This window comes from Mauremys mutica, chromosome 14, assembly GCF_020497125.1.
Source record: "Mauremys mutica isolate MM-2020 ecotype Southern chromosome 14, ASM2049712v1, whole genome shotgun sequence".
Classification (NCBI taxonomy): domain Eukaryota; kingdom Metazoa; phylum Chordata; order Testudines; family Geoemydidae; genus Mauremys; species Mauremys mutica.
The window spans coordinates 22409085-22436084 of record NC_059085.1 but is presented as its reverse complement, the minus strand read 5'-3'; the positions used below and the strand labels follow the sequence as shown (position 1 = coordinate 22436084).

Sequence of the window (27000 nt, the reverse complement as noted above, 5' to 3'; positions counted from 1 at the left end):
AACCCCTCCCCCCTAGCGCCGTCAAAACACCCCCCCCAAACACAACACACACACCCCAGTGCTGCCTGCCCCACGGAAACAAACCCTCCTTCCCCAACGCCACCCTGCCGAAACAGCTGTGGGCCGAAAAGGAAGGTTTGGGGTGTGGGAGGGGCTTAGGGCGAGAGTAGGAGTGTGGGGGGTGAGGGCTCTGGCTGGGACTGGGGATAAGGTGTTTGGGGTGTTGGAAAGGCTCAGGGCTAGGGTAGAGGGTTGAGGGTGCGGTGGGGGGGCGAAAGGTATGGCTGGGGTGTGGGCTCTGGGGTGGGGCAGGGCTGGGGATGAGTTTGGGGTGCAGGCAGGCTGCTCCAGGACAGGGGCCAGAGAGGAGGACTCCCCGCAGCCTTTTTTTTTTCCTCCGCCGCTTTCTGCACCCCCACCCTTGGGTGGGGAGGGGGGACGAACCCAGAAGCCCCAACCCATTGCTTGCCCACGGGCCGCACAGTGAGCCCCCGCGGCCGCATGATGTGAAGGCCTGATCTAACTCCTTACTGAACATGTGTGAATGGCTATTTTTCAAAGGTGTATAACTTGGTCTGATATTGGTGGATTTTCACAGGAATAGCAGAGTCCAGTCCCTTCTTGAAATTTCAAGTCCCTACTCCAAAGCACAGGGGTACTAGAGCTTTTCAGAGAAAAGGTAGGCACTTTTTTTTTTTTTTAAATAAAAGCATAGGTAAAACATATCCCCCTTGCCTCATTCTCAGAAATAGCTAAACTATTTTGGCTGAAGTTTAAAAAAAAAACCACAAAAACAAAAACAAAAAAACTGCTGCCTGTGGAAGATACCTGGCATTGGAAATTTTAACCCAAACAGTTGAAGTTTGGCAAAGTTATGAATAACTGAAAACATGAAGTATAGAATGGAAGCATCAGGCAACCTTAATAATAGATAGTGTTTCTAACACCGCCTAAACTACTATAGCTAGTAGAGGAATTTACATCTTCTATATACCACCACCAAGCACATTAGCTACCTCCACTCTGTATATGATTTTGAGTGTTGCCAAGAACTAATCCTACCATTTGTCTATTCTAGCTAGCCTCTGTTCTGATATGCACAAACAGAGAGAAGCCAAAAAATAAAACCATATACTGTACATAGATTTTTAATATACCTTCCTAAAAAATAATCACCTTACAAGTTAGCTGCCACTAATAAAACATTCAATGCATAAGATTTATAGAATACGTTTAACAAAAATGGTAATTGCTGCAATATAATGCACACTCACCATACTAACTTAATGTATTTAATTCTTCCAGTTTCAGTCTCACACAAAGACCTGGTCCAACAGTGTCTCAAAACTGCAAACGAAGGTTTGACTGTGAGCTACAGCAGAAAACTTAGTGCCTGAGACTCAGAATGGAATTGTTTAAATTGACTTGTGGACTCTCTTCCTTTTCCCTTCACACTCAGATTACTAATTGAAACAGACCACCACACTTTCATTTCTTATTTTTTTTTTCCAAAAGTGTATTTCATGCATTTATGAAAGTTACTTTATGAACAGAATACAGGCATCTACAAAGAGGATCCAGCAATTACAGTACTCATTTGATATGCAGGGAACCAAGGCAAAACTAACTGTGAATGAGGGAATGCGTTTGAACAGGTATAAGTGTACCCATTATGGTCCCTAAAGCTAAATTATATGTTTAAACTCATACAACACACTGTATACAATTTGTAAAGCTAAAACAAGTTATGTATAATATGTGCATTTGTAAAACACTAAAATTTAAGTTGATTATAAGATTCTCTATTCAGAAATGGAGGAATTATGCAGAAGATAATGTAAATTAGAATTTCACCCGTAATTTCCCATGTGTCAGTGGTAGAACACACTCCAATATTGAGATTATAAAATGGAATGGATAAAGAGATGTTAATGGAACCCTTGTGCACCAAGTCACATATAAATCCGGTACCCTAAGCGATGAAAATAAGCATTTATAATTAAAGCAGCAATGTTTCAAGTATCAAGATAAGGGAAAGCACACAACAGAGGCAGTTAACTACACAAGATTTTACACATGGTACTTTACAACACACTTGTACCGTCATATTCACAAAGCACAGATCTTATTAGTCTATATTAAAAATGTGGGTTAAGGGGTTCTAATGTCATGAGAAATGTGATTACATTAAAGTTTCCCTTTTTAAGAAATGCAAAAAAAAATTAGTTTTGTCAAAGATGGTGACAATGAAGGTGGTAGCAAGGAGAACTAACATTTCAGCTATCTGCAGAAAACAAACTAGAGCAGGGATCAGCAATCTTTCCGAAGTGGTGTGCCGAGTCTTCATTTATTCACTCTAATTAAAGGTTTTGCGTGCTGGTAATACATTTTAATGTTTTTAGAAGGTCTCTTTCTATACGTCTATAATATATAACTAAACTATTGTTGTATGTAAAGTAAATAAGGTTTTTTAAATGTTTAATAAGCTTCATTTAAAATGAAATTAAAATGCAGAGCCCCCCGGACCAGTGGCCAGGACCCAGGCAGTGAGAGTGCCACTGAAAATCAGCTCACGTGCAACTTTTGGCATCCGTGCCATAGGTTGCCTACCCCTGACTAGAGACACTGTTTCTCTTCAACTTCCCATTACAGTGGGCACCTTTAACCAAGTATTCACTGTCACAAGCAGCACCTACAGTACCACTGGAGAATAAGAAATGTGGTTTTAACAGTGGCCACTAAATTATCTAGAGTTAGCTGTAGTTGCAACATTTTTTTTTAAAAAGAGGAAGGATGGACTAAAGAACAAAAGAAAAGATGAAAGGTGTGCAGGCTGGGAGACATCTTTTCTAGAAGCTTTTACTACCCTTATTCAATTTGGCTGTCATTTTGAAAGAAACAGAGCCATTTAATTTACAGAAATCAGTGCCTTACATTCAAAAACCTATCAAGTTTTGTAAAAACACTTCTTTGAATGAATAACACTTTCTGGAATGTCTTTAAAAAAGACTAAACAAACCCAGCAGTGTATTTAAACTTGCTATCAATAATATAATAGTTATAAATAAAATTAAAAGTAAATTACAAGTAACGAATTACTTTAAAAAGATCAACTAATATTAATACGGCATCCATTAAATTAAATACACTGTAGTATATTACATTCCTTTTATCATGTAATTTTTCTTTCCTGTCTGACAGCTCAAGAATCTATTGTTTATTATTACTGAATGCAATGGACCTGTTTTTTAAAAGCAACATTAGTATCTTTATAGCAATTAAATAAAACATTACAATATTTGTGACTCACCTGCAGTGAAGTCTCTATTCAAATCTATAAATGCATGAGAGTGCGGTATGTACATTTTACTCTTAGTGTCCAATGCAGGATGCCATGATAAATTCCTGAGAGAAAGAAAACAAAGCTATTCTTATGTGTTTACAATTTAGGACTTGTCAATCTTGATACCCCTCTTTAAAAGATTGTGAAACACACAGTTCTAGCTTTTTGTAGCAAAATTTCACTATTATTCAGTTTCATTATAGGTTTCATAATATACTGACAAATTCTTGACAATATTTACATAAAATGCTGTCAATACAATGGCTTACCTTGGGGACTTTTAACCTTGTTTCTTGTAATACCTGGCTATTTAAACTAACTTGATTCAGACTAAACAAAGAATTACAAACACCCAAAGGAAATGGAGCATAGTTTCAGAAGTCTTACCATATTTAAAAAATAAATAAAAAATAAAACTCGTTTTGCTTTCATAACTTGTTTTAATCACATTATTTTGTGAAGTCTTTACCTTGGTGGCATTTCTAAAGATCAACAAAACCAGAAATAAACATGCTGTCAAAAGCAGTTTGTGCCTTTTATGTTTAAGCAAATTTGTTTTGCTAAAGAACTGAGTTTCCACAGTATAAGTAATATAAACAATACACCAGACAGGTTCTACAGTATCTGTGTACTGAAATATTAAAAATATTCTGAGGCTGGTAAGAGTACCCTGCATGAGAATCCATAACAAGAAATGGAATGGAGTTCACCGCATCACTACCAGGAAGCTTTCAGTATAAATGAAGAGCCACTGATTTCAAAATAAGCAGATTTGAAAATTACAATGTTCATTTATTTTAAACATTCTCAAATTGAATTATGATCATCATACAATCACACTATGCAACATTTCATAAAAGAGAGAGAGTCATAAATAGTATTTTACAAATATGCATGATGAAAATACAGCAAATAAGGAGATATGTGTTTTGGTCCAAGATCGGTCAGATTTCCTTGGTGATCTTGGTCAGGTCACCTCTATGTTCTGCAGTTTCCTTTGTAAAATGGGGATAATACTTAACTAGCTACCTGCCAGCAGTGTTGAGAGGTTTAACTAACTAAACTTTATCAACTGTCTTAAGAGTCTCATGTGAAATGGGGCTGTAAAAGTATAATTATGCCTCCAAACATTACCAGAATATGGTGCTCTTATTTGAAATCTATTCAATGTGCCATTGAGAAAATATCTGGGTTTTTTTCATAATAAAATAGAAAGCCTCTCACCTAGTCTATCACAGTTAGACAAAAAAGCCAAAGTGTAATGTAATTAAGAAGCTGTGTTTAATTGGTAGTTTAATTGATAGTCATAGACGGAATAGTGAATAATATCAAAGTTGTATAACATTTTTATTGTGACATTTTATAATTGCTTATAACTGACATTCTTTAACTGTTTGGGCCGAAGTTTTCCCATGTTCAATCTCTGCCTCAGATTTTTAATTTTAAAATTTTAGCAAAATTTTAGAGAACTGTTTGAGAACAAGGCTAGTGGAAAATAAGTAGTATAAGTTGCAGAAAACCACTACTTGCACAGCAGCACTTGTTAGTAACTTGCACACTTCATTTATTGAATGCTCCCACTGCACTGTGCATCCGCCCTTGCTCTGCAGTGGCCACACAATGGTAAACAAGCAAAAGTGATCCTCCTTCCCTGATCCTCAGTGAAAGGTGCACCATGAGTTGAAAGTCTTCTCTTCTACCAACTGGTTATAATAATTCTGTACACTACACAAGACACACTCCTTATTGAGCAAGTCCCCATATCACTGCCCTCTGAGGAAAGCAAGTATTAGGTCTCTCCCAACTCTACCCCATTTTACAGGCAAAATATAAGTTGCACAAGGTCACTTCTTGCAGAAGCTGTGAAGATAACCTGGTTCTCCAATGGGGAACTCAAGTCTCATTCACTTAGCCATGCTAGACAGAATCTGCCACATCCAGATGCTTGGTTATGCAGTCTGTAAAATGGGGCCACTTCCGCACAGTTAACCCAGTGGTGAAGTTACATAACCCCTACTACTGCTGCCAAATAATGGAGTTAATGTTAATAACAGATAAGCGAACAAATTTAATTCTGTTACTTCCTAATTTTGAGTGCCTGACTTGGCAACTTTAACATTCTTTTAACAGATTTTTGTAGAGTTATGTTACAGTGGATTAAGAGGTTTCAGGAACAAGCGTTACTTTACTTGACTGGCTTTCAACTAATTTTAATCAAGTTTTAAGTTTAATAATTAGAACTATATTATTCAAAGAGACTAAGGCAATATTATTCCCCTCCTTTGTTCCATTTTCATCCCTTTCTCTCTCAGATGCCTACATTTACCCTTGCAATTGTTTTAAAGAGGATGATTTGAGATCCTACATTAGAAAAAAAAATACACAGGGATGACCTTGGCCCAACATATCTGCTTGGAATAAAGGACCATTTGTTAAGTTGTTCCAGAATTCTGAAACACTGTATTTTAAGTTATAGGAAAATGAATTAGCAGGAGCTACTCTAGTTACCTAAGTAATGTGTTATGAAAATAAGTAAAGAAACACTCAGGCCGCAACAAAGTGCATATACTAAAATTAATGGGAATATAGATCTGGGAAAGCATAAAATAATCCGTCACAACAGTCCAGTCTGAAATTCACGCTGTGCAGTTAGGCGTTTATAAATTACCCAATGTATGAACCATAAATCAGAATAGCATCATATCAAGTCAGAACAAGGTACAATATCAGAATATTTCTCAGACAATGGAAAAATCTCCTTCATTTGATACAATAGTTTAAAGGGGAAGAACCAAAACAACTTTGAAATCTGACAAGTTACAAACAGACTGTAATGCAGTTACTATTAGTCAGAAGGGGTCTGCTTGTACTCCCTAGGTTCAGTCAGAAGTGGGCAGTAATGGCTTTCTTTGGTAAGGGCCATCTGTTGTGAAATTATTGCACACTAGGATCTGTACAACAAAAACAGCACCTCAAACCCGGCACTCCAGGCAGTCACCTGCCCCTAAATTCAGCCCTTTCTAGAACAGCCATTTGGAGTTCTTTATTGGCTACTTTCAGGACACAATACAAATCTCAGGTATTTGGCAGGCTTGATGTTGCCTGTTTTGTGGCCACCTCTTTGTTTACTATTCCTTACTTTTAGTATGAAATTAGCATTGATTCCTTTCATCCATCATGGGATGACTTCCTCAAGAGCAACTGGATTAACCTTTGTCCTATACCATTGGTTCAGATTAGCTGCATATTTGAATAGTTACCTCTTCAGATTGATTTTACAGTTTTATATTGTTTTGCTCATATCAACAAAAGAGGCACTCAATACCAAATCCCACAGCATTGAGTGTTAGGGGAACTAATGCTCAAGAACCAGTACAGAGAAACATGAAACCAGGGAATAGGAATCCAATGTAGCCTGCCCCAGATACCAGAGATATCTTCCAAAGAAACCACAGCAACTAACACAGTACCAAGTAACAGTACCAAGCCAGGCACTGCCTTATGACTTGGTTCCTACTTTTCTCCTTGGTGCAGAGGAGGGAGAAGTGTGCTGCAAATGGAGTCCCCTCATCTCAAGGAGCTTGCTGCATGGAATCAACATCAAAGTTGGTGCACTCAATAAAACCAATCTCTTCTGTCTCATGCTGCTATACTTCTGGGAATGTGATCACAAAGGTTTACAGCAACCCTCAGGATCATAGCTTGCTACCTGAGACAGCTTTGTTGAGTTCCTGAGCATAAGACTAAATCTGGGCAAAGAGCCCATCTGACTTCCAGTGACTACTCTGCACATGGACGCTGGATCATCACCTGGCAGCCTCACCAGTGCCCCAGCTGTAAAAAGAAGAGGGTATTTTGCTGGTATTTTCCAGCCCCCAAACTTTACCAACTTCTACCAGATGTTGGGTAAAATTAATCATAAGGGAGTTAAAAAAGCTACACACATTTCACTGAGCCAAAATACGGAATTTGAAATGTATTATATATTTTATAAACAATTAAGATTTTGACAACTGACAATGTGTTAAACAAAAATAAACTTTAATTATTGTACTTTAAGAAAAGTGTGTTTGTCTATATAAAGGCCATTTAATAGTTTTCTATAGCATCCACATCCAGGGAATGGTCAGTGTTACCTGTATAAGATAATGCTGCGTGATGCCACACTGGGCCTGTAAACTGCACCAACCGACTTTCCAATGTACTGGGGGGTTCTCAATCCCCAGCTCTGCCCCAGGCCCTGCCCCCACTCCACCCCTTTCCCCCAAAGCCCCACCCACCTTTTCCCACCTCTACCCTGCCTCTTCCTACCCTGTTCCGCCCCCTCCCCTAAGTGTGCCACATCCTTGCTCCCCCCACTACAGCCTCCAAATGCCACAAAACAGCTGATCGCGATGGGTGGGAGGGCAGAAGGTGCTGATAGGGGGTGCTCAGCTGATTGGCTGGAGAGAAGAGTGTTGTAGAAGTCTACTGGTTCATGCACATCCAAAGGGAGAGCTTATCAACCCTTTCTACTTCCCAGAATGTAATTGTGTGTCTGGCAGTAACAGCCTTCCCAGTCCTTCCCTTCAAATTAGAATAGGAGCATGTTTCTGGACCCTGCTGGCCACATTTTTGGGGCTGAGAAAAACTTTTTCTCCTGACTATCAGATTGGCCTGAGAGATGTGGATTTTTTAACCTTCCTGTCAGCAAGCCAGAGATCCGGTGGGTAGCTTAGGTAGTAAAGTGGTCATGTTTTTGCAGCTCAACATATGACCAGTGCACATGTGATTCACCTCATGGATGAACTGGAACTGAAATAAGGATTAGGGGAGGAGATTTTCTAAAGATGGTGGCAGAAGAAGAGACAAGGGCTCCTAATGGTTGGTACAGCAAGGAGCCAGCCATCCCCACCCACAGCATATCCTCAACCCTTGTCTGAGGGGGAGGGTGATGGAATCACAACAGTGTTGCTGGAACCAGGTTAAAGGTCTAGAGACTGCAGGAATGGTAGTAGCCCAGACTAAGGGCTAGTCTTCATTGGCAATGCTAAAGTGCAGCCACGGCAGCGCTTTAACGTGGCTTGCATAGTCACAGCAGAGTGCTGGGGGAGAGCTCTCCCAGCACTCTAAAAAACTCACTTCCACGAGAGGCCTGGCTCCCAACGCTGGTGCAGTTAACAATGGTGCTTTACAGAACTGAAACTTGCTGCGCTCAGGGGGATGTTTTTTCACATCCCTTAGTGAGAAAGTTGCAGCGCTGTAAATTGTGTAGCAAAGCCCTCAGATGGTGCAGATTACAAGAGGAAGGTATGCACCAGAGTCACTGCTTGATAATTTCCCAGATGTTAAGTTAGTGAAGTTGCAGCCTAGTTAGGTCACATTCCTTGTATGTCTTGTCCTTTTTTCCCTTCAATGAATAAATACTACACTTCCAAATAAGTCTGGACACAATCTAGCAACGAGAACTGAGTTGCAAGAAGCAGGGTACGCTTAACTCAGGTAATGCAATGACCATATTTAAAGTGAATACTGAACACTGGCAGTTTCAGCTTTTAAAGCTCTTCCTCCAATGCCTTCTTTATTGCTACTTTCCACAGGCATGACTATTTTTTGTTATCTAAAAGAGTCTATCTTTGAATGAGAGAGACAGAACCACTGTTTCACTCAAGTGGGTTTCCAAATCATTTCACAGATCCACCTATCTTCTTCAATCTAGAAAGTCTTCATATTTGTAAAGTTACTCTGGTGGTAACAGTTACAATTCAGAGCAAAGGTGACCTGCTCTCCTTTGAGCTCAGATTAGTGTAACAAAAAGGGAGAAAATCAAGTCTTGTATACAGAAGTTATTGATTAAAACATATTGTTCATGTCAATCTCTGAAAACTAAACTTTCTACCCATGGATCATACTTTCAAATGGAAACTACAAAGAAATTATTTAACAGAACTAGAAAAAAAAATACCTGTGATTATATAAATTGTATTTAATATGGAAATGTCTGAAGATTGTACTGTAGGTGATCATAGAAAACAGCTGCCTTAATTCACCGTGAATAGCTACTTTTTGCTACATTTCTACTCATTCATGCTGCAGTTTGTTTAATTAGGGGGGCTTATTTCCAAGCACTTATTAAAACGTCCACATCACCATCCTGGTTCATGTTTTTCAATCAAACAAATATCCAGAAATATTTCCAAGCTTTAGGGTTCCAGCATGGCAAGCCTTTGAAAGGACGGTGTTTGAATAAGAAGTTATTTTTCATATACAGAAGTCTTAACTATTACATTTGGTAAAAATCCAACTCAATGTTAATCAGACACTACATGATGGGTGTTATTAGTGATTCAGTTATTTCAAACATAGCTCTAATTAGGTTTTCCTCAACACCCAATATAGTTCTGTAATTGTAAGGGTTCAGATCAGCAAATATCAGTATCCAAAAGTGTATCTTCCACAGATTTAAGATTTAACTATGAAACTTTGAAACAAAATCATCCTGTCCAATTAAAAAAAAGATTTAAATTATATTCCAGAACATTTATTTCTAGAGAACTATACAACAATTGAGAAAATGGAGAATTGTTAAAATCTCCATTACAAGCCTAAACATTTTCCATTAAAAACTAAACATTGGTTTTGTAAGGAAATAAAATAAAGCTACATTTTCCAAACATCATCAAACATAGATTATATTCTGACCTATAACATTCAACCTTTCTTTGAACTATTAATATATTTCTTTGTATCAACACAGTGTTATAAGTATTTCTTCACAGAATATTAACTGTGCTGTTCTCCTAGAAAGCTGATAAAAATCTTCCAATATAATTAGTGCAAGGTTACACTTACTGTCATTAGCACCTTTGGGGGGAATTTTAAGGCTTTGTTCCATAAATCAGATTTAAATAAAAGTCATCTTGATAAAATTCAAGCAGCGATTAATGGTCAAAAACATCTCTCTTAGAAGGGCATAAGAACTTCCAATTATACCTTTGAAGGATTTAAAAATAATCAAAATATTGTTTCCAGCCCTATACTGTAATTCTTTGTTTATCGAAAAAGATCTATAAATCTTCAACTAACCCTCTAGTAAAGGGAAATGCTCTTATTGAGAATGATATTAAAATGATGCTACTAGCAACGATTACATTTTAAGTACATGGGTTACAGATTTTCTAAAACCTCTCACTGTCAATCTTTGACAACAACATATCAGACTAATATCAAGATTAAAATATTATTTAATTATACACTGCTTAAGGTCCAGGAAGATGAAAGTTAGAACAGCTGATGTACTGTTTCTATGGAAACAGGTATAATCCAATTGACTTTTCTAGTTCTAATGGACTTCTCTTGACATAACAGCTAAAAAATGCCCCAGGGAAATTCAAAACACTTCACAACAAACCATTTCTTTTACAGTGATGAGCATCAGTGTTGATTATACACACAAACCCCCTCCCCCAACAGCTGTCAGAGACTAACTACATCTGTAATTTACTATGCAGCAAATGTCATTGTACGTTTTCATCTTAATACAAACTACTAAATAGATAATCAGATATTAACTGGAACTTTGTAGTACCGGTATTATCTAAAAGTCACAAAATCAGCACGTTCTGAGACTCAAAACTGCTATTCATTACTTATGATTTAATTGAAGCAGACATTACTAAAAAACAGAGGTGTGAACAGAAGAGGGGGCTGTACCAGTGAAATGATGTAACAGTAATGCACAATTGATCTAAGAGCCTGTGTGTCCTAAACGCCTAATGAAATTGACATGAATTGAAAGAACTCAGCACATGAGAGGATCAGACCTAAAGATGCACATATTAGTACATAGGTGCCTAAAGCAAAGTACTCACATTACTATTAGTGGAGGCAACCAAGTTTGAATTTTTTTTGCTTGGGTGTGAAAGAGTGAGATGTGTTCATTTCTACTTTCACGAACCAAGTTGCTATCTATGTTCTGATTGTAGAATCTTGTTTCGCAGTTATTTCTTTTCTTCCACTGGTAATGAGTTAGGTGATATATGTTATCTGTACAGGGTAGCAATATAATAGGCAGAGAATACAGCTTGATTTTCTAAACAGGTTAAGACTTGTTCAACAGGTATTCCCCTTAACCTTTGTGCAGGCAAAGTGTTAAATATTCCATTTTACTGAGTTAAAGTAAGTACACCCAAACTAAATAAACTTTGTACTAATCATGCAGTATCAATTGCACAGTCAGTCAAATTCTCTTTAGAAAATTAAAACTTTAAATTAAATTGTTGGGTATAAACTAAATATTGCATATTTAAATGTACTAGAATATTTATATAAATTACTTTAGCTGGTCATTTCCACATTTTTAAACACATAGGGCTGTTTTGTTACTGTAATATTCTCTGTAAGTTAAGAAAGCCCACAAAACTTCAAAAAAAAAATTTGAGAAAAAAAGAAAATATACAATGGGTTGGGGTTTTTTCATGTACCAGGCTACTAGCAATTCACATAGAAAGCTTCATGTGCTGAGCTCAAAAGAGTTCACAAAGAAAACTGTGATGGGCTAAAGTTCGCAGAAGAAAAGCAGCATATATAGCCCTCTCCTGAGGAAATCCTGAGCCGCACACAACAGTGGGCTGTCTCTGCTGCTTTTCTGCTGCATAACTTTTGATACTCCCCCACCTTCTGCAGATCTCGGGAATCCTGCAGAAGAGAAGTAGAAGTGAGAACCAGAGCTAGTTTGGGTAATCCAGGAACTCTGGTTGTTAAGAGTTTTGCAAGTTACAAGGTGCAGTATGGACCATGCAAGAAGAAGAACATTAGCTTATATCACCAACCAGTTTAATGCTTCAGTTCTTCAACTTTTATGTGCACAAAACTCTGATGAACTCAACTCATTGAAGTTAAGTGCAGGACTGTCTAGAGAATTTTAATGCATTTATCGTTAATTAGTTTTAAATTTGTGAAGTTAATTTCCCAAAAGTTGTTGGTTTTATACCAGTGGTTCTCAAACTTTTGTACTGGTGACCCCTTTCACATAGCAAGCCTCTATTTAAACAACATTATAAATGATGGAGGCAAAGCAGGGTTTAGGGTGGAGGCTGACAGCTCGTGACCCCCCACGTAATAACCTTGCGACCCTCTGAGGGGTCCCGACCCCCAGTTTGAGAACCCCATGTTTATACCTTGTTCTAAGTTATAAACTAAGTAATTATGGATTTTAAAAACAGAATAAGTACAAAATGAATCTGATCTGAGTATGAATGAGTAATGTAATGTGCAAAATGAATCTGATGTAAATATGAAACAAATTACATTATTCAAGCCTTCTCTGTGCTGCATGTCTTCCCTAGCACTTCTCCAGTCACAACCAAAAGTCACATGGTTCAGCCAACTCTAACCCCTCCTTTCACTAACTTCTCTCTTTCTGCTTCAAATTCAAAAACTTTATTCTACCTTCTAAGCTTTATACAATTTTGCCTCTACCTACATCTTTGATCATCTCCCAGTTTTCCTAGTCATGACCTACACGCAGCTGCTTTTAATATTCACAGTTCCTTCATGTTCACCTCCAATAATCACCTTGGTCCCCATGCATGCAGTCCCCTAAACCCAGAAAAAATTCCCTGATCACATAGGCCATGTAGCTTCTCTTTCCTCCTTCAATTCTCCCCTTAAAATCCCTTTCTGCTATCTTTCCAATTTGTACCATACTCTTGTAAAAGGTAAAAGTGTAAATTCTGAGTTTGAGCCTAATTGCCTAATATAGAGATCTCTATTCTATACAGACTTCAGACTTTCTATCTTCAATGAGGTTCCTCTATCTAGAAACCAGAACACTTTCCACATATAATTTGGTAAAGAATATGAAGTGTAGGCCCTACATACCCTACTTAACAGTTGTTCATGGAAGGGTCATGCTAGTAACCCAGACTCCAATTGATGTGCCTGGTAAGTCCCAGTCACAGTAGATATTACTAGCTCAAGTGATCCTTTTCTTCACCAGGTAGGATATATAAACTAGCACTTTGGAAGGGTGAACAGTCTGTGAGCTGCTCCTCCAATTTCTGAAGCTCAGAACCAGGACCATGTTTTAAGTATCTGAGAGCATACTGTGCCAAATAGGTTTTTGATCTAAATTCCCAAAGAAAAAGAATACCATTTATTTACTATTGGTTTTCTTAGCTAACTTCTCATTCTCATTTTCCCTATAGGCATTATATATTTTTTAAACTGTCTGTACCGTTTGATGGGGATGCATGTTCTTTTATCCTGCTTTTACTGTATTAGCCATGTCTACAACATATTCTAATCACCAAAGAAAGTCCTTTGTTCAGGGTATAACCAAAAATCCCAGATCAAGTTCAATTTTTTATTCCGGTATTCACTAGCAAGTCTTGTAGTGAAACCAGCTTTTTATTAAAGAGATTCATATTCCATTCCACTGCTCTTGAAATGCTAAAACACGAGACACACAACTATAAGTTTGCAGTTATACAAATATAGGAAAGGGCTTTTATTTTTTCACTGCTGTGCTAATTCTGAGGAAAAAAGCATCTCTCTTCCTTGCTAGATTTCTGTTCTTTTAAGACAGGCCTGCACTTGAAGCTTGGGTTTTTTTATCTAAATTCCCAAAGAAAAAGAATTCAGTTCTTTACTATTAGTTTTCTTGAAGCTTGAAGTATTTGGGGGTATGATTCCCAGGTTGAGATGACATTATTGCAATAGCTCTTATAGAACTAGCACACTAAATATAGAGTGTATCCTGGGTAACATGGGAGGGGGGAGAGGCTACTCACCCCATATATCTACCATTCAAGACCCTAGACATATACCCTCTTATACATAATAGTTTCTCTATGCAGATATATTTTACTTGGTGAACATTAGATACTATAATGATAGGTGCTATAGAAACCCCTAAAAAAAAAAAAAGATAAATAAATAAAATAAAGAGGTTAGAGAACAGTCTTGGGATAATTAAGTCAAGTTGTTTTCCCTGCAAATATATAAGATTAGGAAAAGAAAGATATAAACCGTATCTGAATAAATATGGAACTGTTAATTCTGACTCATACATTCTCCCTACATCAACACACCCACCTAACAGTATTTAAAAACGAGTCAAATAAAGCTTTTAAAACAAAACAACCCCCCCACAAATTTGGAAGTAAATGTTCTCTTGTAAACTGCCTCTTGCTTAAATAAGGCAATTTCAAAAGCTAAAATTCTACAAGGTATTACTGCACGGAAATTAGTATTGAATATTTAAAAGCAAATAAAATAAATTAAAAAAATGGAGGAACTTAACATTTTCATATCACGCATTTGTTTTTTTGCTGTAGTGTAGGCGGAAGGTGCAGAAGAGAGCCCCAGCCTATGTTAATATAGGAGACTACTCCCACAAGGAACCAAGTAAGTGGAAGAGAGGAAAAGAAAACAAGACAATTATAGACTTAGTCCAACAGTAATCGCTATAAACAAAAACCAACAGCATTCACTCAGTTAAAATTTGTTCAAAAGGTTTCAGGCAACACAATATCAGGAACAAATTTCATCTTTAGGCAATATTTTACCATTAATCTCTGAATCAGCCAAGTGTACCTCTGTATAGGTAAAAAATATACACACTTTATGCCTCAACCTGAGCACATGAAAAATATTGCACATTTTTCATGTCTGTTCCCTAATCAGCAGTGCCCACTGGTATCTGTTGACATACTTTTGCATTTACATGAATGGAATCTTGTGGTGTATTAGACCAAATATAAGTTTTAGGCTTCAGTGTGTACACAGATGAGTCTTTTTTTTTACATATTTGTACAGTGCCAATCAAAAAGACACTGGCATCTATGTTCTACAAAAATAAATGAAATTGAATTCATTACCACTGTACACCATAATAACTGCAAGAAACCACCATGTACGTTCTCATATGCCACCATTACTCAAGTTTTAGGTTCTTGAAACCGCCACTGAATTTCTAGTTTATTACACAGAAGTGCACAGAAATTAGATCCTATGTGCCACAGAGTACACAGAACATTGCTCCTCAGATATCAAGAGGAAAAGGGTCAAAACAAGAGCTCCATGTCTGTACACCACCCACTCAACATGGAGATTTTATGCACTTACACTGACAGTAGAATAGGGTGTGCCAACAATTGATATAAAAATTCACGTTACATGCTAGTAAATAAGTAAACATTTTAGCTTACCTGCCTATCAGTATCTGAGGCCTATCTGATTCATTTGTGACACCAAAGACATCAGGAATTAAATCACCATTGAAGCTGAAAATGTAAAAACAGGCTGTGTCATCTTATCCTTCATTAACAATTTTCAGTCTGACTATTATAAATCATCCCTTTGTATTTGGGACTTTTAAGAACTTTATTCTGTGCATTCTTCTATGAAGATTCAGTTCTAATCTGCACTACAGTAGATCATCAGAGTTATGAACAGAGTTACAAACTGACCAGTCAACCACACACCTCATTTGGAACCAGAAGTATGCCATCAGGCACCAAAAGGGGGGAGGGGGAAGCAAATACAGTGCAATACTGTGTTAAATGTAAACTACTAAAAAACAAAGGGAAAGTTTAAATCAATACACCCACAATCCCTACTCTAACCAGACCTATTAAAATGATTTATTAATTATCTCCCAGCCACCATCCTTCTAGCAGATCTCTCCACCTTTCTCCTCAACCCTCTTACCTTAACAATCACCACACAAGTCCAATCAGTTGTGGTACCCACCCTACTTCTCCTAGGTCAATGATGACTTCTAAGCTTGCCTACAACACACACTGAAGTAAACAGCCTCAGCAAACATGAAATTTGAGTTCACTAATCACTGTGGCTGTGCAGAAGGGCTGCTTATTTTAGGTTACAAAGATGACATACCATACATACTCGATCATAAGCCGGTTTGTTTATAAGCCAACCCCCCCCCATGAGACTATGACAAGAGACAGAGACCTCCTGAGAGGACCTGGAGTACTATGAAACCTACTAGGGGCCTATGTTGCAGACAAGTATTATCTCGTAAGCATGCATGTAAGCTGTTTATTGTTTTCTCTGTAATGCTTTTGTTCTGAATAAATACTTGGTTTTATGAACACTGGCTGGTGTTTTATGAACACTAATCACTTGTTAACCCTGTCCTTGTCCCTGAGAGACCAGGACTGCAGATACAGAATTAAGACAGATCTATTGAGGTGATCACAGTAAATTGCAGCCTAAATGCCTGGTCTAGAGGCTGCGAGTCACGAGACTTCACCTCAAGGAAATGCGACAGCCTGCAGCCGGGATGATTTTGTGTTGTGTTTTTAGTATCGGGCACATTTCAGATGTAAAATATTTGGTGTTTTAATTTGACATTGTTTAACAAACTAAACATTTAAACACTAAATATTTAACATTTATGTTCCAATTTATTTCTGCAAGCTTTGTTCAAGGTAAGATGTCATACGTACTTACTCCATAATTAGAGGCTCATCATGAAAAGTTTTATTTAACACAGTCTTACGATTAGAATCTGAAAACAGAAAAAGCATTCACTTGATTAAATTGCACACATTTTGTGACATTAAGACACCCAGCCATCTTTAATATATTCTTTATTAACTTTAGGTCTTCCAAAGGTATTTAGAGATTTTGTTTTTTGGCCAGTGATTTTGTTTGTTGGCCATTGTCGAAAACACAGCCAGCCTTCAGCACAAACAATATAACTGACTGCTTTGAGCTCCATGTAAATTCTAACTGCCAGCACAAAAAAGAAAGGCAATTCAAAGACTCAGCTCTGGAAGTTACCTATCCATAGCCATGTGCTGGCTCAACAAAATTACAAAAATAACCCTTACCACAAAAGTCAATTTCTACCTAGGTTAGTAATCTTATAAATTAATACTAAAATGTAGATTGAAGAAAGTGAAAATGAGTTTAATAAGGATAATCTGGACCTGCTGGGACAAAAGCATGTCCAGATATAACATTTGCACAAAATGTACCTGAAAAGTTTTCTTGATTCACTGTGTTATTTAAGACTGTAGCACAAGGTAAATTGGAAGGAGTAATTATCCATGAGAAGACTATGTGGAAGTGTAAACTGGCTGGGTGTCCTGCACTGCTCCCCCCACAGACCTCTCAAACCCCACATCCAACTGTCCCTGGCATACCTCTGTCCATCCCTGCTCAGAGCAGTCAGTTATATTGTTTCCTTTCACCCTGCACTTCCATTTGCTCCCATCTTCTGTCCCCCACTTCCTGGGTGTGCACTAGTACCCCACCCTTCCATCTTCCACACCTTCTATCTCGTGTAGGTATATAACGTTTCCACTAACACCAGTCTATGCCTCTCATTCTCCAAGCTCTCAAGGTCCCCTGAATCCCCTCTCAGCCAACTGGCAAGGAGGCCTGCATCTTCCTGTTTGTGCCTCACTCCATGTCAACCCTTCATATTCCTCTCAAATCCTCTTATCATCTCATGTCCTCTCCTGGACATGCTCCAAACCATTTCCCCAGTCTGCTACTTCACAATCCATTCCCCCCACTTCTGACTCCGCCTGGCAGCAACAGTACCTGAAGTCAGTAGCAGCTTGATTTATACTTGACAAATATTGACTGTTTAAACATTGCTTCTAAGACTCTTTAGCCTTCCTGTCCCTCCCTAAACCTGCCCCCTAAATGCTGCTTCTCAGCAAGGTCAACAAAAATCGAATAAACTTGGAATTTCTAAACCAAACCATTTTATTAAATGTCATGAGCCCAAAAATGTTAGGATAATGTTAACAAATGAAGGAGAAGTAAATTTTCATAATACTGTATCCTATTTCTTACGCATCTTCCCCAGAGAAACTTTAGCCTAGGATAAAATAGGATAAAAATAATTATTGTTAAGGATGTGGGGAAGTTGGGAGAGGGTAGAGGCAGCGGGGGATGGGGGGAGGAAATCTGGTTTATATTTAAAAAAAATAGTTCCAACTTGAACTGTGAATTGGCTATTGCTACTCCATTAAAAAAAAAAATCAGTCTCTTTTTAACCCTCCTACCCACTGTAGTTCTATTCCAAAGTTTTATGCAGATGTGAAACTGAAGATCTGCTATAGATGCTTGATCAGTATTTCTGTTATAAACACAAATAATAGTTATGTTGTCCAGTAAGTTATAACTTAAGTATTTTTTTTTATTATTATTTAACAGTAACACCAACTTACCTAATGTTTGATTGCGTCCCCAGAAAATAATAACTGATAGTTCATCAGTGACATGATTTTGTTGTTGTGTTGTCAGAAGGACGTCCATTTGTGAATCACCATCATAATCTCCAGGAACCACACTGGTTATTACACCCTGATTTCTACAATTATAAAATTAAACATTTAAATGTGCTAATGGATGTGTGATTAAAATCTGTGGGCCCCTAAAATATTGAACATCTATAGACTAATAATTTATTTTCTTTTTGTAATGGGTAATATTACATGAAATTTTGTAGGATGAAAGTTTTAGCCCTAAGTCTTGGCAGACATTCTCCAACCCTATCTTATACGCTCTTTCTCGCACTTCCCAGTACTTACAAAACCTTACTAATTCCATACCATAGCAACTTATCACTGCAGGCCCTTAAAAGCTCTATTTTAGACACAAGGAAACCTAGTGTGATCCCAGTAGCTAGATCATAAAACATGATGTCTAAGCAGTAGGGGCCGGAACTGTAGTTTGTGGCTTCAGGAAGCCCCATCTTTTCTCCTTCGCTGTCTTATTCCTTCTTCTTTTGTTTTACATGCACGTATGAAAGATGTAAATAAGAATATTCAGTTTTCTGTGCACACAATAGGTGGGCATTTGTACGGAACTAGAAATTAGGCCCATATTCTGCATTAAATAAGTGAAGCTGAGATTGTTTCATCCATTTTAGAAGGAAAAGCAAAAAAAGGAAATGTATCTATAAATCCTATAGATTACAAAGTCCTTATTTCCCCACTTTCTCTCAGAGGATGCATAAAATCTAAGCAAGTACAAAAAATACCAAATGGCCTTTCATGACATGATTCAGCAAGTTCATCTTTCAAGTTTAAACTTGAATTCTATGGACAAACTGAACCATGCAATTAAACAGACAAAAAAACAACCCAGAAAGAATCCTAATCATGCTCCCAATGAATCTTGCTTCCAATTTAGTCAGTCTTAACCAAAATAAATGTTTCCATTACATCATCATTAAGATATTACGTATCAATACTTACATTGACAACTTGACTTTGGGTTTAAAATACGGCTCCTTTTGGTCTGCCAGAAAGATAAGTAATTCATTGCCTGAAAAGGAAGCATATAGATAGCATTAAATTAATGAATAAACCCTATTAAGACATTGGTTTTATGAGAATGAACATAAAATTTACAAGGTATGGTTGAGACTGTTTGCACCTCCAAATATAATTGCTCTTCTCAGCTAACGAAGAAATATTCAAAGGTGATCAAGTCTAATTTCCTTCTGCTTCAAAAGAGAGGTAGTAGGGGAATATTTTTTTTCATCAGGGCACTGTGAGCTGCATTTCAAATTGAAGTGAACTTAACACCGAAAACCCCCACATTCTTGCTCCAGTCACATCCAGATGCTTGATCCAGGTTTTTGTAGCAGCTATCAGAGCAGCTATCCTGGGTTTTAGTCAGTGGATGTGACTACAGGGGCAAAAACTGCCTAGATTCAGAAGGATCCAGGTGACTGTTCTGGGTTTTTGTGGTACTGCTCCACCAAGGTCTGGATGTATTTGACATACCTGAAGCAGCTAGATTTCTTCTCTATTTCTGCAGTAGAATTAGAGATGTTGGGTCTGAAAATTGGCTAGATAGAAGTGCCAATTTTGTTTTTTTGCAGTGCATTGCACCAGTATACTTTGCAATCTAGATATTCTTGATGCAGTAGGAGCAGCTAGACTTCTTCTCTATTCTGATGATAGAACTTGAAAGCCAGAGTTAAAACAAACAAACCACACCCCCCCCCCCACCAGTAGGACACATGTTTCACCAGCTTTTATGTTTAGCTCTGGTGTAAGAGAAAGTTCTTTCTCCTTCCAGATATCTTGGAGTGGGAAGCAAGGTGTCACACAGTCACTCTAGTCTGAAACTAATCTAGAAAATGGACACTCAATCCAAAGACAGTATTCTAGAAGCAACACTTGGCGGCCGAAAGTACCCTGAGAATTATTGGAGCTGGCACTGCTCCTGGAGCTCTAGTGTTACAGTACCTCCAATGTGTAGCAGCCTGCCCACCAACCCCTCTTTGTACTGGTCTTCAGATAACTATTAGCCAAAAAAAGCTGTGTTATTTTAGTATTTTGCAAGCCTTGTGTCAATGAAATCTAAAGTTCAGATATTTTAAATAATCCAATTGGAAATAGCAATACTTATTTATTTTAGATGGACTTTTTCAGATAATGCCAAACCAGAAAAGAGGAGCATGCATATGCAATTCTGCTGTGCAAAAGCAACCGTAAGTTAGTCATCTTATGTAAAACCTTAATGTTTACATACATATATATGAAAAATAATGAGCCAAACATCAAATATCTTCTAATACAATCACACAATTATCTGTATTCCTTTTAACTCTAAAATAAAACTTGTTCACTGCATATTCCACCTGAGTACTTCCATACAGCCATGTTTAGGACTGCTAACATTTAAACACTCCAACTAAACTTCTAAATTAATTCACACCTTTGCTGCTGCTATTGTATATTTGGGAACAATTTTCTGAAAAGTTGAATGAGCAGAACACAACTCCAGTCATTTGCAGGGTAAATATCTTATAGCTGTGAAGGACAAAAACTTCCATTTTTAACATGGCAGTTTGGCATCTGCAAAAAGCACTGAAATTTGATTAGAAAATTATGTATTTTGCCACTTCTATGTATCCATGATTTCTCAATTTCCTTTTTTAGCATGAAAACAAGTCTTTCATCTCAACTTCAATGGTTTGATTCTGATGTAAATATGCAGTAGTGATCAAATATTGTTACAGTTTGGCAGCTGTTATTTGGTCTAAATGAAATGTAACCCCAGCAGATGGACTTTCTTATCATAAATTATTATACAATTTGACACCAAGAGTTCGCTTAGACTACAATCCCAGGGCAGTCTGAAAAGGCCAAATCTGAATGGAAAGTGATTTACCCTACAATCCTCACAGATGCTTCTTCCCACAATAGGGCGATATATTAGCAAGACCAATAAGTAAGCTTGCAATGCCACAACCCATGTTGCATATTTTCTGTCTTCACAGTTAGATATTTAGTTCATTTCACAATCATTAAGTTTATTTAAAAATAAATTAAAATGATGTTACATGCCTAAGAATTTTAAAATATTAAATATTGTATGTTTAAAGAGTTCTTTCAAGAAAGATACTGTAAATGGTTTCAAACCTCAGAGGAGCAAGACAAAAATGATCACTGCTTGATATTTCTCCTACACCTTAGGAAAGTCACAGAATCGTAGGACTGAAACGGACCTTGAGAGGTCATCTAGTCCAGTCCTCTGTTACAGACCATTACTGACAGGTGTCTGTCTAACCTGCTCTTAAAAACAGGGCTTTGGAGCTGTGCTCCGGCTCCGCTCCAGGCAAAAACCTGCAGCTCCACTGCTCCGGAGCTGCTCCGCGCTCTGCTTCAAAGCCCTGCTTAAAAAAATCTCCAATGATGGAGATTCCACAACCTCTCTAGGCAATTTATTCCAGTGCTTAACCCCCCTGACAGTTAGGAAGTTTTTCCTACTGTCCAACCTAAACCTTCCTTGCTGCAATTTAAGCCTATTGCTTCTTGTCCTACCCTTAGAGGTTAAAGAGAACAATTTTTCTCCCTACTCCTTGTAACAACCTTTTATGTACTTGAAAACTGTTATGTCCCCCCCCCCCCCCAGCCTTCTCTTCTCCAGACAAAACAAACACAATTTTTTTCAATCTTCCCTCACAGGTCATGTTTTTTAGACTTTTCATCATTTTTGTTGCTCTTCTCTGGACTTGCTCCAATTTGTCCACATCTTTCCTGAAATGTGGCACCCAGAACTGGACACAATACTCCAGCTGAGGCCTAATCAGCGCAGAGTAGAGCGGAAGAATTACTTTTTGCATCTTGCTTACAACACTCCTGCTAATACATCCCAGAATGATATTTGCTTTTTTTACAACAGTGTTACACTGTTGACTCATATTTAGCTTGTGATCCACTATGACCCCCCAGATCCCTTTCTGCAGTGCTCCTTCCTAGGCAGTCATTTCCCATTTTGTATGTGTGCAACTGATTGTTTCATCCTAAGTGGAGAACTTTGCATTTGTCCTTATTGAAGTTCAGCCTAGTTACTTCAGACCATTTCTCTAGTTTGTCCAGATCATTTTGAATTTTAATCCTACCCTTCAAAGCACTTGAAACCCCACACAGCATGGTATCAGCCACACACTTTACAAGTATACTCTCTATACCATTATCTAAATCCTTGATGAAGATATTGAACAGAACTAGACTCAGAACTGATCCCTGCAGGACCTCCACTCAATATGCCCTTCAAGCTTGACTGTGAACCCCTGGTAACTACTCTCTGTGAACGGTTTTGCAACCAATTATGCACCCATTGTAGCTCTATCTAGATTGTATTACCGTAGTTTGTTTCTGAGAAGGTCATGCGAAACAGTATCAAAAGCCTTACTAAAGTCAAGATATATACCACATCTACCGCTTCCCCCATCCACAAGGCTTCTTACCCTGTCAAAGAAATCTATTAGATTGGCTTGACATGATTGTTCTTGACAAATCCATACTGACAGTTACTTATCACCTTACTATCTTCTAGATATTGGCAAATTGCTTAATTATTTGCTTCATTATCTTTCTGGGTACTGAAGTTAAACTGACTGATCTGTAACTCCCTGTTTTGTCCTTATTTCCCTTTTTATAGATGGGCACTATATTTGCCCACAGAACAATGGCATCGATCCTGCTGCCTCTCGCATGCTAAACAAGCACTCTACCACCTGAGCTAATTCCCCTAGAAAACATAACATTACTTCAATTTTTGTTACATGCATCTTCAGTATAATGCTGATTGTGGGGTAAGGCTATGACTTGCTTTAGAATATAAGCCACTGATCCCCTGACAAAAATGTCAGTATTGTTTCACAGAGATTAGAAGCCCTTGGCCAAAGGACTTGTTAATATTCACACCCTATTTTGTGATCATAGATACAATTGGGAATTAACTTGTGTAACTATCAAGACCATTAATATTTAAGAGTTACACCCACTACTTACTCCCTTATTACGTTAGATAAACAGAATTGAGGGGCCTGCCCATATGGGGTGCACCCGACCACTCCTCAGCTAAGGGGCTCAGAGACCACAGAGGTAGGTGCGGTGTGAGAAGAGAAGAGACGATCCGCGGCATTCAAGCCGTTTCAATAACCAGTGGACTGTGCCCCATCTCCGCCGCTAAGGGGGCAGCCTCACCCCACCCTACCCCAGTGCCCTAGAGACGGGGGGGGGGGGGCGGGACGTCCTCCCACCCGCGCTCCAGTCCCCCAGGGGCCCGGCCCCTCCCGCACTTACCGCCCCTCAGCACGAACAGGTCCGTCTGCTTATCCGAGTTAAAGTCCCCGAAGGCCGCCAGGGTCCCGAAGGCCTCGGCCCCGAAGAGCTGGGCGGTGACGTTCTGCAGCCCCCGGCCAGCCCTCAGCAGCCCCAGGAGCAAGCACAGAGCGAACAAGGAGCAGCACCCCATCCTCCCGCACCTCCAACCCACCCGCCGCCTGCCACGGCCGCCACCAGCATCACTTACGGCAGCGGGGGGGAGGGGCCGTCACAATCCCCCCCCTTCACTTCCGGACTGACTGAACGGACACATTTGCGACAGTGTCGTGGGCGTGTTTACGGCCGGCCCAGGTAACAGCGGCGGACAGAGCCTCGGCCTCTCCCCGGCGGAGCAGGCGCGCGGGAAGAGGAGGCGGAGCGGTACGAGTGGTGGTTCTTCCGCGCCATGGCGTCGCATCTGGCAGACGTGAGCTGGAGGATGTTGGAGCTGCGAGCCCGGTCTAAGCGCTCAGGTCTGACCCCTTTGCCTGGACGGGGAGGGGGCTGCGGGGATCTGTTTGCTTGCGCCCGCGCTGCGAGAATGGGCCTCGCCATGTTCTTCTAACCTCTCAAACGAGCCCCGCTCTCTCCCCCCCTCCCCCCACCTCAGCTGTGGCTGTCACTATTTCTGGCTTGCTTGGCCCTCCGGCAGCTTCGCAGGTCACTCAAAGGGCAGCTCCGAGGTGGAGTTGAAGTTACAAGTGCTGCTGCTGTTGCACGGTTTTCTTCTCATCTTCTTACCTGACGCGGATAAAGTCTGAGAGAAAATTTGAAGTTTGTTCGGGGTTATGGTCACTCGCATTCTCTAGCCCCGTGGTGCACTTCCCCATTAAACTACATCTGTCCTTGCTTTCGCAATAACTGACAGAGATGTAGGACCCCTACCTGCCGCTCAAGTTTAGATCCCTTTCTAAAGCCTAAAGCTTTTTGTTTGTTTTTTCATCCTCACTCTTTGCACAGTAAAAAACAAAAACTGTACCAGATCTCATTCGTTTGGAAATAAATTCTTATGGATTAATTTTAAGGTCATTTGAAAAATCTGCTACTCTGCTGATGCATAACTTTCCTGGGACATTTTAAATTCACGAGTTTAATGAGACATTTAAATTTCAATCAAGTTCAGCTCAGCACATGTTGTAAACGAAACTGTTTTGTTTCACACATCATTGTGTTTAACAAGCTGTTGAACAGTAATGTATTCTGAAACCACTAATATATTCTTACATCAAAATCATGATCTTTTGTTTAATTTTGCTGAGAACCACAGATTAGACTTGAATTCCACTTCCCTGAGATGAAAATCCTTGGTTTACTTAACAACTTATTGCCATAAACCAGTGGTTCTCAACCTGTGGTCTGCGGGCCACTTGCAGCTCAGTCAGCACAGGGCTGCAGCCCATGTGACATCCTCAGGGCCATATAGGTAGTATTGAATGCGGCCCACAATAGTACATGAACCACTGCCATAAACACAAAATAGTTTGTAGGGACTTGTTACACTTTAAAAATTGCTTCCCTTAAAGGGAAGCTGTCACCGCAATGTGACCCACAGAGTTAGGTTTTGTAAAAGCTTGTTTGTAGCTCTATATTTGTATTATCATTTAGATAGTTATTAGAAGAATTCAACTTTTAATGCTGACCACAGTACTACTTAATTAAACTTACAAAATGTGCAAGACAATTTTTAACTTAGCATAATTTTACAGTCAATGTTCCTATCTAAATGGAAAATGCATATTTAACCATATACTTGACTGTGAAATAAATGTAACTACTTTTGCTTATTTAAAAGGAAATTAAAAATTGTTTACACAAATTACGTTTTTAAATGGAATGTTCAGTGCAGAACTTAGTGTGACTCAAGTTTACAGTCACAAGTGTGAGACTCACATTTTACAGTATCCCCTAGAAAATAAAATATCATTTAGGCCCCAGTCTTGCAGACACCTCTACATACTCCAATTACACGTTAAAAGTGTGAAAGTGAATTTTTGCCAACAAAAACTTATAAGTACTGATGAATTAAATAACTGATTGATTACAGCTGTATTATTAGGAATGTACTACAAATAATACAGTAGTAGACCAGTCCTGCAGTCCAACCTGTACAGAGCCTCACTGACCCCAGCAGGATTTTATACATGTATAAGAGGGTTGCCTGCACAGATATGTCTGCAGGATCAGGGCGTAGTTTTCAACATCAGTTATGAAAACAATAGCTTGTTTTTGTGTGTTTACCCACCAAAATAAGAGACACCAATTCAAATAATTACTATTCTCAGCATTTTAATCATGGTATAATACTGCAGAAGGAAACCAACCTGTAGTTTATTTATAGCCTAAAGATTACTGGGTTGCAATAGCTGTTTAACAGTGTATTGCTTGCTTTATTTTAGCACAAATATTACATCTTTACTATTAATGGACAAAGAAGGCATGGGTGGCGGGTATCACAGGCCAGGAAAGGCTGAGCCTCCCCAAACAGCCCTGTGTTGCGCTGTCCATGCTCTGCCCCCCGGGCCCTTTCCTGTTTCCTGACGGTGCTCTGTGGCTCTTCCCCTGTGGCGCGGCCCCAAGCTGGGGCTGGGGCTAGATGTGGGGAGATGGCCCATGGCTCCAGGCAACTGGAGCCGGTGCTCATGTTGCCCAGTGCTTAGGGAGAGTGCAGGGGCTGGTGGCCGTGGGGGGGCTCTGACGGGGAGACAGGCGGGTGGGGCCTTGGGCAGAAGGCATGGGCAGGGGGCTAGCCTCCCCAAGCCAGTAGCTCAGTGCTGCCCATGGATGAAGGATTTATTTAATTCTGGAGAAGAATATGTTTGAGCTTTATTCTGCACATATTGATATCAGTGGCAAAACTCCCATTGACTTCAGTGATGCAGGATCAGGTCATATAAAGGGTAAATATTCAAAGCATTGTTATAAAGTAACCAGGAATTGTACTGCAAAATAAAGTAATATTACTTCTATATAATATTCAATATGGGAAGATGATGTAAATCTAGGTCCTGTTACTTGGTTAGATGTTTATTAAAATTAAGGCACAAGAAAACCAATTTT

The 27000-nt window shown here is 38.9% G+C and overlaps 2 protein-coding genes across 8 annotated transcripts in view; one reads left to right on the top strand and one right to left on the bottom strand.

Annotated features, from left to right (window-relative positions):
• ITFG1 (integrin alpha FG-GAP repeat containing 1) overlaps positions 1-24148 on the bottom strand; it is a 195347-nt gene extending 171199 nt beyond the window's left edge. Inside the window, exons 1-6 of one of the 2 annotated variants that reach the window (XM_044987616.1) lie at positions 23923-24148; positions 19570-19639; positions 18538-18680; positions 16802-16859; positions 15535-15609; positions 3311-3405 (exon numbers count right to left, since the gene is read on the bottom strand). In XM_044987616.1, the coding sequence (XP_044843551.1) occupies positions 3311-3405; positions 15535-15609; positions 16802-16859; positions 18538-18680; positions 19570-19639; positions 23923-24094 (613 nt within the window). In that variant the 5' untranslated portion in view covers positions 24095-24148. The remainder of the gene's footprint in view (positions 1-3310; positions 3406-15534; positions 15610-16801; positions 16860-18537; positions 18681-19569; positions 19640-23922) is intronic. The other variant, XM_044987614.1, reaches the window with a different exon arrangement.
• Positions 24149-24283: 135 nt separating this feature from the next.
• PHKB (phosphorylase kinase regulatory subunit beta) overlaps positions 24284-27000 on the top strand; it is a 205777-nt gene continuing 203060 nt past the window's right edge. For 3 of the 6 annotated variants that reach the window (XM_044987605.1, XM_044987603.1, XM_044987602.1), the window contains exon 1: positions 24284-24416. Coding sequence is in view for 2 of the 6 variants with exons in the window: in XM_044987608.1 (XP_044843543.1) it covers positions 24350-24416; positions 24596-24603 (75 nt within the window). In the remaining 4 variants the exon portion in view is untranslated. Of the gene's footprint in view, positions 24417-24595; positions 24604-27000 lie in introns of all 6 variants that reach the window. The other 3 variants (XM_044987608.1, XM_044987604.1, XM_044987607.1) reach the window with 3 other exon arrangements.